This window comes from Molothrus ater, chromosome 2 (genome assembly GCF_012460135.2).
Source record: "Molothrus ater isolate BHLD 08-10-18 breed brown headed cowbird chromosome 2, BPBGC_Mater_1.1, whole genome shotgun sequence".
NCBI classification, from domain to species: domain Eukaryota; kingdom Metazoa; phylum Chordata; class Aves; order Passeriformes; family Icteridae; genus Molothrus; species Molothrus ater.
This window is the reverse complement of record NC_050479.2, coordinates 115,904,418-115,919,633: the sequence shown is the minus strand read 5'-3', so window position 1 is coordinate 115,919,633 and position 15,216 is coordinate 115,904,418. Positions and strand designations below refer to the sequence as shown.

Here is a 15,216-nt window from a genome sequence, read left to right as displayed (position 1 = left end):
CTTGGGAGCATACACAAGTCTCTGCTGCAAACAGTGAAACACTTGCAGGGTTATTTATTACTTATTTATTATAATGATATAATCAAGATAGCATATGGATGAATGTGGACACATATGGATGAATTTCAATCTCTAACATGCCTTTTTCCAGCCTGTCTCTTTATTCCTCTGATGTGCCCCCATCTCTTTTTCATAAAGTTGGAATATTTTATAAAATCTGCTCTTTAGAGATCAGTTTCTCAGGAGTTTCAGGGAGTGTTTCTCAGAAACGTTAAATGATGATGGGATTTTTAAATCCTAATGGTGAGGAACATGCTTCAGATACCATCTGAATTCTGAATTTAATTTCTGAATTTTATTTTATTGCTTCTAAACCAAAACAGAGAAAGCATCATATGCAGAGTTCTTGCTAATTAACAAGCTGAAATGAAGCAGAACTTCCTGAAAAGCCAGGAGCTGCATCTGTGTGTATCACAGGGATGGGATTTCATGCTTTCACACACAGGATTTATAGCCATTTTTATGTTTCTGGTGACACATTGAGTGTTACAGGACATAATAAAAGCTGAATTGGAGCCTGATCAGGTAATTGATCAAACAGAATCACTGTGAGCAGCTGCTCAGACCCTTAGAAGGGAGTGGACAGACAGGTTACAGACACAGCTTCAGCCACCTTCAGAGGCTGGCAGGCACCTGCCATGGCCAAAATACACAAAGCAGCCTAGAGAGAGCTGTGGAACTCCCTGCTTTCACTGCTGGAAAAGATGGGGACTGTGGGGAAAGCACAAGCTGAGCTCTGGGGTTAAATATTCCAGTTACAATCCCTACCAATAGCTTGATGGGAAATTCCAACATAGGGGAACAGAGCTGACTCAGCCTCCAAGGTCAAACACTCCAGAGGAGCTTTATCAATTGCCACCCATCACAGGCTCTGTATCAATTTCCACTTCACCATCTTGGACCGATGCAGCAGCCTCCATTCCAGCCTGAGCCAATCAACAGTTCAATCCCAGAATGGATCAGTTCAGCTGCTTCCAGACTTTTCAGAGACTCATGGAATGTCCTGAGGGGGAAGGGACCCCCAAGGATCACCCAGCCCAGCCCCTGCCCTGCGCAGACACCAAACAATCCCACCCTGTGCATCCCTGGCAGCAGTGTCCAAACTGACTCGAGAAATTCCCCTAACAGAGCAGATCCAGTTATTTATTGTGTAGAACTGACCTGCATTTTTTATTCTCTCTCTCTCTTTTTCCCTTCTCTCGCTGTTTAAGTGTAACTTGAAAATTTGGAAACTTTTCCCTGAAGGCAAGCAATATGGGATTTTCCCTGGCTTTAATGGGAGTTTGGTCAGAAATCAGTCACTGGACTGTTCCTTGTGGGAGGAGTACACTCAGAAGCTGGAGTGAAGTCTACTTGGAGATAAGAATATCCTCCTGCCTGCTCTGTTCTGTCCTGGGGTTATTTTGACCCACGGTATACATATTTAATTCTTGGGGTCATATTCTGTTTATTTGTTATCAGAAGTTCCTAGGAAAAATGAACATCAGTTATTGATTTAATGTACATTGCTAATTGACCACAGGGGTGAAGGAACATATATTCCCAAATTTCTGAGGGCTTTGATGGTACCTGAATGAAAAATTCAAAAACCTAGGAACACCTAAACCTACAATGCTCAGAACACCTCAGGTCTCTCTTATGTAACAAAACCTCCCAAGGCCATAAATAACAACACCACTATAAAAATAAATAATAAATCAATAAATAATAACCAAAATGCTACTGACCAAGACCAGCCTAATTTTCCTTTGGTTTTCTTTCCTTTGGGAAGAGAAAACCCCTGCTTTATTGGAATTGCAGAGAGAGCTGCCAGATTGAAGTGACAGTGATATTGCTTCTCCTTGGAGTGGGAATCGTGTGTGATGAGCCACACATCAACTTGTCAGCTCTCACAATTAATCCTCTTATTACCAGAGATCCCCCAGGATTATGGAATTCAGTGAGTGAGGGTATGGCTTGGCCATTATCCTGCTCCAAATCTGGCATAACTGATGGAATAAAGAGAATTTCAGCACTCGCCAGCACAGGGCTTTATCTGTGGAGATAAACTGAGAATTATGATGCTCCACAGCCTCTTTACTTGGAAGAGGTCCAGGAAAAGTCCTGGCCTTTCCCTGAGCAGCACTGGAATGGAAATGAGGCAGTGAGAGGCAGAAAGGGGCATTTTCCACGGCCAGAGGGATGGGATTTTAGTGGACTGTGAATGTGGAAAATTGTGCACTGTGTTTGGGTAAGCCTGGATATATTAAATATGTCCTGAAAAAATGTTCTGTGTAGCAAATATCAAAACATCCTCCATATATTCAGATAAAGTCACTTTGTAATGGTTCTTGCTTGTTTTTATAAACAAATCTATTGCCCAGGAAACATTTAATGAGCTGAAAACAGAATGGAAGAAAATATATGCAATCTTTTTGTCAAACAGCTTGTTTTGATTTTGGATATCACAGTGCCAGTACCCTGGCAGATAATTTTTTATCAATTTTCATCAATTCAATATGTATTTATTCCCAGCATGCAATCCTGCAATTACTTTGCAATCTGGGCATAGATAATTCCATAAATAAGTGTTTTTCCACTTGAAATTTGATTTCAGAGTAAGAATGCCTATTGACGTTGCCCTCAGCCTCATTGTCTTCTCGGGAAGCTGAGCTTTATTTCCTAATAAAGCACCATGGGATGCAGGTCAGGCAGTTGTTTTGTTTGCTCTCCTAATTAAGAGTTTCCAGGCCAAAGGAGCAGCCACTAATAGGCTCATAGCAGAAATGCACTTCATGGACTAGAAGTAAAGTTTATGAGAAGTGGAACAAAGAAAAAAGATTGTTTTAGTGAGAGTGAATCAAGTGTTGCTGTTAAATTACCTGGTGAGAGAAGCCCTACCAAAGTAAACAGCTGTTTCAATTTGATCTAACTGGATATTGTAGCACCAGAGCCCAGAGAAAAAATCCAGCCAGCACCCCCAGACCCTGTCACTGGCTCAGTGCTAAAATGCAATAAAAAAGATGCAGCAGAAGAGATTTTATTTCATGGTTTGGAGCAAAATGTTGCCATCTTTTCCCAGTCATCGCACAAAGATTTCAGTGCTGCCCCACAGCCCCTGTCTCAGAGAGCAGGGGAGACTTCCTGGCTCTTCTGGCATCAGGCTCTGGTGCTGCCCTCTCCTTGTTATCTGTTCCACTCTGCAGGAAAGCACTCCCAGGAAAACACTGACATGCTGGCTCTGGGAGTAATCAAAGGCCATTAAACAACAGAAATGTTCAGTTCTCTTAGGAGATTCTTTGTGCACAACAAATTGATGGATACCTCTGCAGATGGATTGCTTTCCCTTCTGTCATAATTTAGATTTCTACTTTTACTGTAATGAGAAACCTCCAGTTCCTTCTCCTTCCAGTTCTGAATGCAGATGGATGGCTCTCCCTCCTGGTCTCAGTGCTTGCCATGGATCTCCTCAGAAACACAGCAGGAGCTGAAATCTCTTCAGATCTCTTTCAGTCTCTGAGATCTTTCTCTGTGATTCTGCCTGAGGGCATTTAACAGTCCCTCGGAATCCAATCTGCATCTCTATCCTTCTCTCTGCAGTTGCTGTTTTCATTGTGGCTGGGTTTGAACAAGGGGAGCTCACACTGGTTTTGATGATAATTGAAAAACAATCATAATCTGGGTCCTTATCTTGTGCTTTAGAGGGAACATGAGCAGAACGGGATCATCCAATTATAAACATATTTCATGTTTACCCCCATTTTTCCTTCAGAAAAGGTGGGATCATCCTTTCTGTCGCTGTTCCCCCTCTGCAGACAGCCAACAACCTCCTTTTCCCTCTGAGCAGGGTAAGGGGCACTCCCTGCAAATGCCTCCAGAAGGCTCCAGGATTGGAACATCCCTCAGCTGTGAATGGCACTGGGTCACTGAGAGACACAGCTTCTGACAAGGATTTACTTCTCATTAAAAACTCCTTAATGGGCTGTTGCAGAGCCTTGATCTCAGACATTGCATAGAGCTGGCCCACAAAGCAAATGAGGTGACCTCAGTTCTTTTCACCACCAAAATAAAATGCAAAAACTCACCAGGGAGCCACTGAAGCACTTGTTAACTCCAGCATCTGCAGGAATCACTGCAGGCAAATTCTTTGTCTGAAACTGGTCTATTTAGACTGGAGTACTGAATATCTGTCTTTAGATCAGTCTGTAAAATGCCTTCACAGAATGTCAGTACCACATCAAAAACAGGACAATTAAATTCTGCCTATGTGGGCCCAAGCTATCACTCTGCCTCCTTGACTTTGTTTTCTCCATACCTATTCACTGATTCCTGATTATAAAGTTCCTCCATCCCTGTTGAACAAACCAGACCCTAACATGATCTGGGGTCCAAATGTATTTGCTATTTGTTTCCAACTCTTGTTTTAGGCTTTACAGGAAACTCAATATGGTCTTGTTAAACCTTATCCTCTGCTTTTAACAACCACCTTTTTTGGCTACATCAGCCCCAGGAAAGTCAGACTCTCAGAGTATTTAAATGAGTGTTTTACTGACCATGAGAGACTCTGTTTGCAAGGCCATCAGTAATTAGCTCCCATATCTCACTCCGTGCAAGACAAGCTGCCTGTCCATGATAAATGAGAGCTGTGTCACTGTTCAGGCTTTGAACTGATCTGCTGGGGTGCATCTGCTACTCTTGGGCAAAGTACTCCGGTTCAGGCTTCAGGAACCCTTAGTTTTATACTCAGCATCCCCCAAAATAAGGAGGCCACCACTGCAGGGGCATTCACTGATACAAAGTCTTTTGTTAACTTTTAATTTCATCGTAATTATTCTTCAAATGCAGGGACTGAGGTGGGGAAAAAGTAAAACATATGTGGGATGCTCCACCTAATTTCCAATTTCCATTTCCACACTTTTCTAAAGGAGAGGTTTCCATTTGAAAATCAAAACAAAACCGGGACTTTTGAAAGAGTGAAGGCATTTCAACTAAAATGAGCATTTTTAGGACATCTGTGGCTCAAGCTCAGTTGTCTTGTAAGAGAGAGCATTGCTTCAGGAAGCAATTTCCTTCTTTGGAAATACCGGCTGCAATGTTTTCTGGATATCGATCCCCGATCAAACAACCTGCAACACAACAACTGTTGCAGTTGTCTCACATTGTTTAGAAATCGTCACCATCCACAACAAACATTAACCAAATAAAAAACCTGGGAAGTCTTACAGCGTGCAAGGGAGGAAAGGCAGAAAGGTGGAAAGGCGTGAGGGAAGGAAGGAAGGAAGGAAGGAAGGAAGGAAGGAAGGAAGGAAGGAAGGAAGGAAGGAAGGAAGGAAGGAAGGAAGGAAGGAAGGAAGGAAGGAAGGAAGGAAGGAAGGAAGGAAGGAAGGAAGGAAGGAAGGAAGGAAGGAAGGAAGGAAGGAAGGAAGGAAGGAAGGAAGGAAGGAAGGAAGGAAGGAAGGAAGGAAGGAAGGAAGGAAGGAAGGAAGGAAGGAAGGAAGGAAGGAAGGAAGGAAGGAAGGAAGGAAGGAAGGAAGGAAGGAAGGAAGGAAGGAAGGAAGGAAGGAAGGAAGGAAGGAAGGAAGGAAGGAAGGAAGGAAGGAAGGAAGGAAGGAAGGAAGGAAGGAAGGAAGGAAGGAAGGAAGGAAGGAAGGAAGGAAGGAAGGAAGGAAGGAAGGAAGGAAGGAAGGAAGGAAGGAAGGAAGGAAGGAAGGAAGGAAGGAAGGAAGGAAGGAAGGAAGGAAGGAAGGAAGGAAGGAAGGAAGGAAGGAAGGAAGGAAGGAAGGAAGGAAGGAAGGAAGGAAGGAAGGAAGGAAGGAAGGAAGGAAGGAAGGAAGGAAGGAAGGAAGGAAGGAAGGAAGGAAGGAAGGAAGGAAGGAAGGAAGGAAGGAAGGAAGGAAGGAAGGAAGGAAGGAAGGAAGGAAGGAAGGAAGGAAGGAAGGAAGGAAGGAAGGAAGGAAGGAAGGAAGGAAGGAAGGAAGGAAGGAAGGAAGGAAGGAAGGAAGGAAGGAAGGAAGGAAGGAAGGAAGGAAGGAAGGAAGGAAGGAAGGAAGGAAGGGAAGAAGGAAGGGAGGGAGGGAGGAAGGGCTCTGCACTTGCCTCTTTGATGAGGTTCATGAAGCGGGGCCCGAAGCGCCAGGGCTTGTGGCGGTGGCACTGCAGGGAGCTGACGGTGATCTGGGCCGCTCGCTGCGAGGCCACGGCCACCATGTACACGGCGTCGTACATCAGCGCTGCCTCCGTCTGCACAAACACGGCCCTGAGTGAGTCACTGCTCACTGCTCTGCACAAACACGGCCCTGAGCGAGTTACTGCCTGCCCCCACTGCAGCCAGGAGCAGCCAAATCCAGTCCTTTGTGTTGTTTTGGAGTGTTTTCAGCACTGGCAGGGAAACCACACCAGGTAGCTACAGAGAGCTAGAGCTCAGGGGTCCCAGGCAGGCCGGAGAGGGGTTCTAAGAAGTCCCAGGTGCATGAGCCACTCTTCTCATGGCACTTGTAGGATTGATTCCTTCCCAACAGGACAGGCTGGCTCTGCTTTCCCGGGAAGCCAATCCCACTGATCACCTGGGACACATCCCACTGCCCAGGTATCTGCTGCCCTCCAGGATCCTGGCTTTTGGCACAAATGTGTGCAATGGTGTTCTAGAGAGAGGGAAAATGTCCTCTGGAGGTGTGCTTTGGGGGATTAACTTGGACTCACACATCTAGCTTCCCACTACAGCCCTTGGATCCTTGAATATTACCCCATATATTCAGACACCAAAATTACTGGGTGCTCCTTGTGCATCTGTGTTTCTTTTGGGAGTGGGTTTGTGGGTTTAAAGGCACAGCCTCAAAGTGACATCGCACACTCTGTCCCACTTTGTCACCTCAGAAAAGTCTCACCCTCACCCACACTGGGCTTCAGTGCTCTCACAGTGAGGTGGGAATGGCTGTGTCTCCCTAATGATGCTGCACAAATTACCTTCCAGGTAAACCTAATGAATAATTAAACCAGGGCCTGAAGGAAAGAAGGCAGCAATTCTGCAGATGAGAAACCAGACTCCTCTATAGGAACTACAGAGCTGATCAGTTTTCTGCTTCTTCTCCATGCAATTCCTCTGGGAAATTAATACATTTGCCTCTTTGTTTGTGCCATTTACTTGACTAAATTACAACAGCATCAGCGGTCCCAGCATTGGAGGTTTTGCTCAAGTGTATCTGAATTTAAGGACTAATCTTAAGATAGAGCAGAAGAGGAACTGGTCTTGATGTGCTTGTCAAAATCTGCCCAAAATAATGCTCCACATTGGGAGCAAATTGTGAGAACAGAAAACATTGTGAGTGATGAGTCAAGCAGGAGGAGACAATGCCAGCTGTTCTCACTGTGAAGTGTCTCACAGCAGACAGTTGTTCCAAGCACACTCAGGGCATAAGGGCTGACCCCAAATCCCTCAAAATCAATGGAAATATCCCCATCAGTGCCAGCAGACCTCAGTTTTTACACTGGACTGGGCACTCAGGGTTGGATTTTACTGGCTCTGCCTGTGTCCCAGCGACCCTGGGAGGAGAAGCTTGGTGAGAAAGCTCCTCTGTCCTCGCTCTGCTCTGTCTGGCAGGGCTGACGCTTTGCCCTGAGCCCACGGTGTCTGCGGCACTGCCAGGCCTGGCTGCTCAGCCCTTTCCTTGCGCCACTTGTCGCCGGTCCCTGCCTCGTGTGGCAGCGGGGAGCTGCGCCACCTCCCTGGGCTCGTCACTTCTCCCCTCGCCGTGGCACTGCCTGGGGCTGTGGGGTGCAACAGTCACCTCATTTCCCAAGCACCTCGCCCTGACTTGTGCGCTTTTATGTCAGGAGAGAGAGACTCAGAGTCAGGCCTGGAACTTGTTTTTCTCATTTTTGTGTGCTGCTGAAGCCACTGCAAAGAAAGCCAGAGATCTCATTAGACCAGTTGTGCCTCTGGGTGCAGTTTGGGCATCCAGCAGGACGTGAACTCAGAGCTGTCTTGCTTGTGCCCTGCTGACTTCCCACAAGCTGCTTTCAGGGCAAACAGCAGAGCATGAACTAGAAGGGATAAATCCTGAGTTAATAACAGGATGTACAGTCCTGATCTCCGTGCACTCTGCCGCCTGTCACAGCCTTATTGCTAAATGAAATGCAGCAGTGGTGCAGCTCTCCATCAAACTGGGCAATAATGGAACCTGCTGGGAATACTGAAATGATCCCAGCAAGGAGGGAGAGCCTCCCCTCAGTGCTGTGCCAGGGCATCAAGGACACTGAGATATGAAGATGCAAAGGAGAGCACAAGAGTCAGGGACAGCAAGGAGAGCAGAATAGTGCTGAGAACTTTGCTTTTCCCAGTGCTGTATTTGGGGGATTTCTGCGTGGATTCCCATCAGGAATTCCCAGGGACAACCTTCTCCCTGCTTTGGATATGAGTGAGCATGGTGACACAGCCCAAAGCAGCACCAGTGTGTGCAATGCCAGGGACAGCACACTTAACGCATTTCTCCTCAGGATGTTAAGACATTTCCAAATTTTCCCTGCAATCATTTGCAATAAAATCTATTTCTTATCACTTTGAGCTCCACATTATTTCATACTGCAAAGAGATGGCAACCCTTCACCCTGCCAAACTGAATGGAGTCATGCCGTCCCTGTAATTGTTCCTACACTTTCCCTTCCTCCTTGGGGGAGTGCTGGGAGGAATCCTGATTCCCTGCCTTGATGATACCTCTCATCTATCTTTAAATTACCTCTCAAAAGCCAGAGCTTCTGTAGAGATGGAAATGAAGAGAAAGGGCACTTCACCCTTTTAAAAATGCTACTCCCTTCCCACACGTGTGGGATCTGCCCCTGCAGGTCACAAATCCTGCACCTGCTGGGGAAGTCCCATTTTCTGCTGCATTTCCTGCTGCACAGTGCAGAGGGTGATGGGAGAAGTGGGGCAGCATTTCAGTCATCAGCAGTGTGAGATGAACGATGGCACCATGCTGGGGCATTGTCCCTGGGCCACCCCTGGCAGGATTGGTGCTCACTTAGTGCCACCATACCACCCCTGCCAGCCTGGCTGCTCACTTAGTGCCACCATGCCACCCCTGCCAGCCTGGCTGCTCACTTAGTGCCACCATGCCACCCCTGCCAGCCTGGCTGCTCACTTAGTGCCACCATGCCACCCCTGCCAGCCTGGCTGCTCACTTAGTGCCACCATGCCACCCCTGCCAGCCTGGCTGCTCCCTCCCTGTCCCTGTGCCACCCCTGCCAGCCTGGCAGCTCCCTCCCTGTCCCTGTGCCCCCCTGGCTCACTCACAGTCATGGTGCCATCCCGGAGCCCCGAGTCAGGCTTGGGTGGTGCCTGCAGCCTCTCCATGGACCACTTGTCCACCACGGCCGACACGTGCGGGTTGTCGATGTTGAGCAGCCGAAAGCCCGTCATGTTCACCCCGCTGTACCTGTAGGGCTCCAGGTCCAGGGCAAACAGGTCCTAAAGCACCAGCAGGAACACAAACAGAACCATTTCTAAAGGAAATTGTGGGGCTTTTTCCCCTGTGCCCGCCCTGGCTCCTGTGTGAAACCTGACTGAGCCAAAGCTGTGTGAGTGAGATGAGTGTCACAACACACAGCTGCTTTTGGGAGCCAAAAGATCAATTCCCCACTGCAGAACTGCTCTGCAAGCAACCTGCACATGTGAATTTATAGCAGTGCTGCAGCTCTGACAGGCTGACATGAGGAATTAGCTGGCCAGTGTCAAGCTGCTTTCTAAGCTGAGAGGAGGAAAAGTCCGAGAGACGCGGTGAGGGCTGCACTTTGGCTGCTTAGGAATCCCAATTTCCCCTGCCATGGCTCCCCAGGCACCTCTGCCAGGCTGTGGCATGCACAGGTCAGTGCACGCAGGCTCCACGTGCTCCACATGGCATTTACAGGGCACCTGGGGTGACTGAACCGTGTGGGACCTTCCTGAGCTCTGTTCGTGCCACCAAAGAAAACTCTTATTATAAAATTTCCTCAGTGCTTTTATCCGTTTGTGGCTCTGTGGTTTTATAAGTAGATGAAACAATTAAACAGTGATGAACCAGCAGTGCCCACAGTGCAAAGCCATTCATTCTTTATTTTGTTTCACCCTGGTCCATCTGTACTGAAGGTACATTAATCAGCATAACTGCAATTAATTTTCACTACATTAAAGTGTTGGCCAGCCCCAGAAATGGGGCCAAACAGCTTTCTTAAGAAATTGTGGGTCCTGATATTCCTAAGGAGTGTTAGCACCCATTCTCCAGGGGTTTCCTTGACTAATGGCAACAAAGATCTCCTAGAGAAAGGGGAAAATTTATCTGTCTTTTCTGAAACAGAGGAAATTCTCCCCCAGATGTTTATAGTGTTCCTTACCAGTGTTGTAAAAAAGTAGTGGTAGTATTCTGTCATCATTCCCATGGAGAGAATCTGTGAAAGAGATGGAAAGGTGAAGGTACTTTACTCTGGAAGCTCCCAGTGTGCTGCAGTGCCTTTGGAAAGCAAGGGTTAAGCACGTCACAGGTCATGAGAGCTTGATTGCAATAAAACCCACAGTTTTCTTTAGGAGCCAAAAATACCCTGTTGTATTTAAATGATGTTTTTATCATCTCTGCTCAGGAAAGAGATTAAAGATTGCAAAACTTCCAGGACAAGAAAAATTACTAGACATAACGAGATGCTGATTTTAAAAATCCTTTAGTCTGCAGTCTGAGAGTGCTAAAAATGAATTTATTAGCAGACAACACGGTTGGTAGGAGAAGTGCTTAGGGACAGGTTTTTGTATTCTGCTGCCAGGTGAGAACAGGACACTGCTGAGGGCTCAGGAGTAAAGCAGGAAAACAGAAACAAGGAAGATTCTCTAAGTGCCTGTTGTTCCACTGGGGAATGTGGGTCAGCAGGAGGGTGACAAAACTGCTGGGATGGAAGAAACTTCGGAAGAAACAGCCTCCCTGCAGCCTTCCTCCACTTATCCAGGAGAATTCAGCCCTCTCTGGGATCCTGTGAGGAGGAGGAGGAGGAGGAATTATAAACCGGGAAAGTGCTGAGGAATTCATTGCCTCAACAGCAACACAGACCAAGGTTAATTCCTGCTCAGTCCTGATCACAGCAGTGCAAGGATCTGTTACTAATTCCCTTTTAGGACAGTTTTGGAGTGCCTGAAGGGCTGTTTGAAAGGCAGGGGGAAATAGAGGGATTTGGCTGGCCAAAATTCCCTTTGCTGACAGAAGCCTCTGAACATCAGTTAAGTGATTGTCTATGGCAATTCCTCACATTAAAAAAAAAAAAAAAAGAAAAAGAAAGGGAGAAAGAGAACCCTGAACTTTCTGAGCTGCAGCAGATAATAAAACCAGCTCAGTGTTAATCGCAAACAACTGATCCATTTCCAGCCACTAAAAGTCAAGCCAGAAGGCAACTATTTCATTGAAATGCTCCACTGGATTTACACATCAAAATTGCCTTTTTTATTTCTGATTTTATTAATCCTCTCCTATTCTGTTTCTTGGAGCTCTTTTATTACCTGTAGAATAAGCTGGAGGCTGCTGCTCCTGCCCTGTTTATGCACAGATAAGAACACAGGGCTGAATCGGGGGAACTTTTGTGTGCTGTGTTTCCCAGCTGACCTGGCTGGACTCAGTCCCCCTCCCTGGAGCCACTGGATTTCTGTGGCTTTGCAAAGGAGGTGCCAAATTGATGGGATTTTTATGATGCAGATCTCCTCTGAGCTGGAACTGCACTGAAAGAGCCCAGTGGGAAGTGATTGCAGAAGTCACGCTACAGGTTTGTTCCTTAAAGCACAACTACCCCAAGTCAAGGCAGAAAAAATGCCCAAACAAACATGCAAAACTTCCACACCCCAGGACAAGCAGAAACAGAGCCCCTGAGGAGAACAGCCTCAACTGGTTGTCCTCCCCTCTCTCAGTCATTAAGGATGAGAATTAGCTAAAAGCTATTTAGCACTTTGACATGTGCATTAGATACTAAATAGGGGCTTTTTATTCGAGGATCAGGCAGAATTTGCAATAATAATTCATGTTTAAGGGTAATATGGCTGCTAAGCAAAATTCACACCAAAGGACAATTTAATGCTCTGATGCAGGGAAACAGGAGGCGGAATCAAGTCAAAGCAAAAGCAAGAGGAATGCTGAGAATCAGGCTGGACATCCCAAAGCATCAATAACTCCCAAGCCTTCATTCCCTGGCTGCTCCTGCCAGTGTAAGTAGGAGTGTCCAGGGCTCTTCTGCTGAGTGTTTGCAGCACAGCAGACACAGGACAGCAGCTCCCAGCAGCTCCCAGGAGCAGGACAATAAAAGCCTGCTTGGAGCAAGGATGGATTTCAGGCTGGGACGCCCCTGAAGCACCTGGCAAAGCTTCCCACAGAGCAGGTGACCTGAAAGAGAGAAGCAGCTCAGGAGAGAGAGGGGAAGGCAACATCTCTGTCTGTGTGCCTGCCCACAGGAAACTGGGATGAGGCTTCACTGCACAGCGCTATTTAAATAACTTTGCATGTAATTATGTAAATAATTATGCACCTGATACAAACGTCCTATTTAAATAATAATAGCTTTTACTTACAGTGGAACTCAGATGAATGTAAACTAGGGAAATCAGCCTCAGATATTCTCTTGGTACATCTCCTGCCCAGCCTTCCCTGTACAACATTTGTTCTTCAGCCAAACTCAGATATGGTTGGACAATGGGAGATAAAGACACTTCCATCTCTAATTATCCCTTCCAGATCAGGAGCCTGGGCCTTGTCCTTTGCAGCTGTGCACTTTCAGCTGCGGGTCATGAACCATGAAGTGAATCCAAGAAAATATCAGTGGTCAAATTATATATGGCAAGCTGACAGAGACTGGGTAAAAATACTCTCTCTTATGTCTGAAAATCTCTTTTGGGTGCCCTGTTCTTGGCTTGAATCACATCCCAGCTCTAACTTGCATTTGTTCATCTTGTAAAACACTCCCTGCCTCATTTAGATCCATTGTCAGTCTGCCTTCGAGGCGGGCTGGAACTGGAATGATGGGCAAGTGCATTAGTGGGAACTGCACCAAGTCCTGTGCTTGCTTTCACTCTGCATTTCCCTCACTCGAGCTGTTATTTGATTTCCTGACCATTAAATGCATTTCATTTTCCAATTAATTACCCCTCTGTTTTCTAAGGGCAGTCCATCCCTGCTTCTCACCCACAGAGGGGGGATGTGCCACTGTGTTTCTCCTGTGGAAGTGGGAACAGAGCTAATCCAGCCTTTTCTTAGCAGGGAGTGGGCTCCAGCCTTCCTGCCAGGTTCCTGGAAGGAGCAGAGTCAGGAGCTGAAGTTTTCTATTCCCACATCTATCACTGTACCAGGAATGTACTCCATGGTGACACCTGGTTTTTCTGCCTTCTGGAGGAACTGAATTAATGATTCTTTTCATTGTCTGTCACATCGTCTTTATAGGATGCTCTGTGAGGGCCTTAAACCTGATTAAATATACAGTACACTTCCTCAAATGTATTTTGGGGGTGTGAAGAAAGGAGTAGGTCATTTAAGGTTGGCAGGGATGTACTTTCTGAGAGGTGAGTTTGCCTAGCAGTAAAATCTGTGTTCAGATCACTGTTCCTGGCCTGTTAGCACAAACTGAGGGTTAAGCACAACAACTCAGCCTCTTCAGCCAAGTTCCTCACATGAAAGGCAATATCAGACTGAACAGTGTGCAGGGTAAATTGCAGGCTTTGTGCATAAAACAGATTGCAATTTGCAAGAGCCACATTTAATTTGCTCGGAGCACAGACCCTCTGCCCACCAAATATTGCAGGTGAATGCCACAACCAGCAAAGGAGGGCCAGGCCTTGTGGGGCTGGGCAGGGGCTGAGGGAATCCAGGGTCCCTGAGCTCGTCAGAGAGAAAGGGAACAGCTTGTTCAGCTGAGTGCAGGCTCTGTACTTGGGTTGAATCGTGTTATTGATTCACCTGTTCTTGTTGTGCACACAACAAGCATGGCTTGATGGGGCTTTAGTGGAAGCCATAAATAAGCAGAAATTAGAGAAGAAATCTGTCTTTTGTGGTGTTTTGTAAAGCAGAGGCTGGAGGAGGCGAGTGAAGAGGTCCCTGGTGCACACACTGCCAGCACATCTCCAGCAGAGTTCTGGGCTGATCCTTCTGTTCCCAGAGGAGCTTTTGGGCATCTCCCTCCCTGGGAAACAAGCAGTGTCCCCTCCCTGCTCCATGGGCTACTAAACACCTACTAAACACCTACTAAACACCTACTACCTCACCCAAATACAGTGAGCAGACAAGAAGGAGCTGCTTTGGGGACAGCTCCAGGTGACCCTGAGTCCTGCTCCTGTTAGAAATCTTACATAATTTAACAACACCACCTGTTTTTCCTGTGACAGCTACTGGATTGTTTGCAAAGTCAAAAATATTCTCTACTGACTCACAGAGTTTCCCTGAAATGATCTCTCCAGTGTTTGATGTCTTGCTTCCATCCAGGGCATGATGACAGAGGGGTTTGTGAGTGCAGGGATGGGGAGATGAGCAGGGCTCTTCCTGTAAGCTGAAATCAGAGGAGTGCCTCAGGAATTCAGAGCCCTGCACACCTCCACATTTCACAGCTGCCTCTGGCAGGGAGGAACTCAGCCCCTGAGTTATTGCTGCCCACATCTACACTCAGCCACAGAGCTAGCTCACAGAAAAGCCATTTCCCCTTTCTTTCTAGCCTGTATTTATGTGGTTCCCTCTCCCACAGGGCTGACCCACAGGTGTACCTCTCTCAATTTTCCTGCTTTCTCCCACACTGTCATTCCCCCTCCTTCCCCCAGTTCTTCAGGCACTGGAGAGCACTATCTGTATCTGCAGCCTGTCACTTGTCTGGCTGATCCATATCCCACACAAACTTTTCTGCTGCTTTGCCCTGCTTTAGTGCATCTTTCAGCACTCCCTCCTCTTCTTTTGACACCCAGGTATTGCTTTTTAGGGTTTGTTTCCATACTCAGCTTGGCATATTGGAAGCTTTGTGCCTTCTGCAGGGTGCCAGACATCTGCACCTTCATCTTGCTGGTCCTTCAAAATCTGTGTTGTCAGCTTAACTCTTCCCCCACAAATCTCCTTTTGGGGATGCTTTTGGGCAGCTCTGCAGGGAGCAGAGTGGGGGGACAGCCCACTCCCCCTGCCCAAACAGTGCCGCTGCAGTGCCCTCCCCACCCCT

General features: G+C 47.0%; 1 protein-coding gene across 4 annotated transcripts in view; it reads right to left on the bottom strand.

Annotated features, from left to right (window-relative positions):
- Positions 1–15,216, bottom strand: part of LOC118699944 (glutamate receptor ionotropic, kainate 1) — a 103,990-nt gene that overhangs the window by 33,612 nt on the left and 55,162 nt on the right. For all 4 annotated transcript variants that reach the window (XM_036404211.2, XM_054518525.1, XM_036404210.2 and 1 more), the window contains exons 5-7: positions 10,402–10,455; positions 9,326–9,499; positions 6,136–6,279 (exon numbers count right to left, since the gene is read on the bottom strand). In XM_036404211.2, coding sequence (XP_036260104.1) covers positions 6,136–6,279; positions 9,326–9,499; positions 10,402–10,455 — 372 coding nt within the window. The remainder of the gene's footprint in view (positions 1–6,135; positions 6,280–9,325; positions 9,500–10,401; positions 10,456–15,216) is intronic.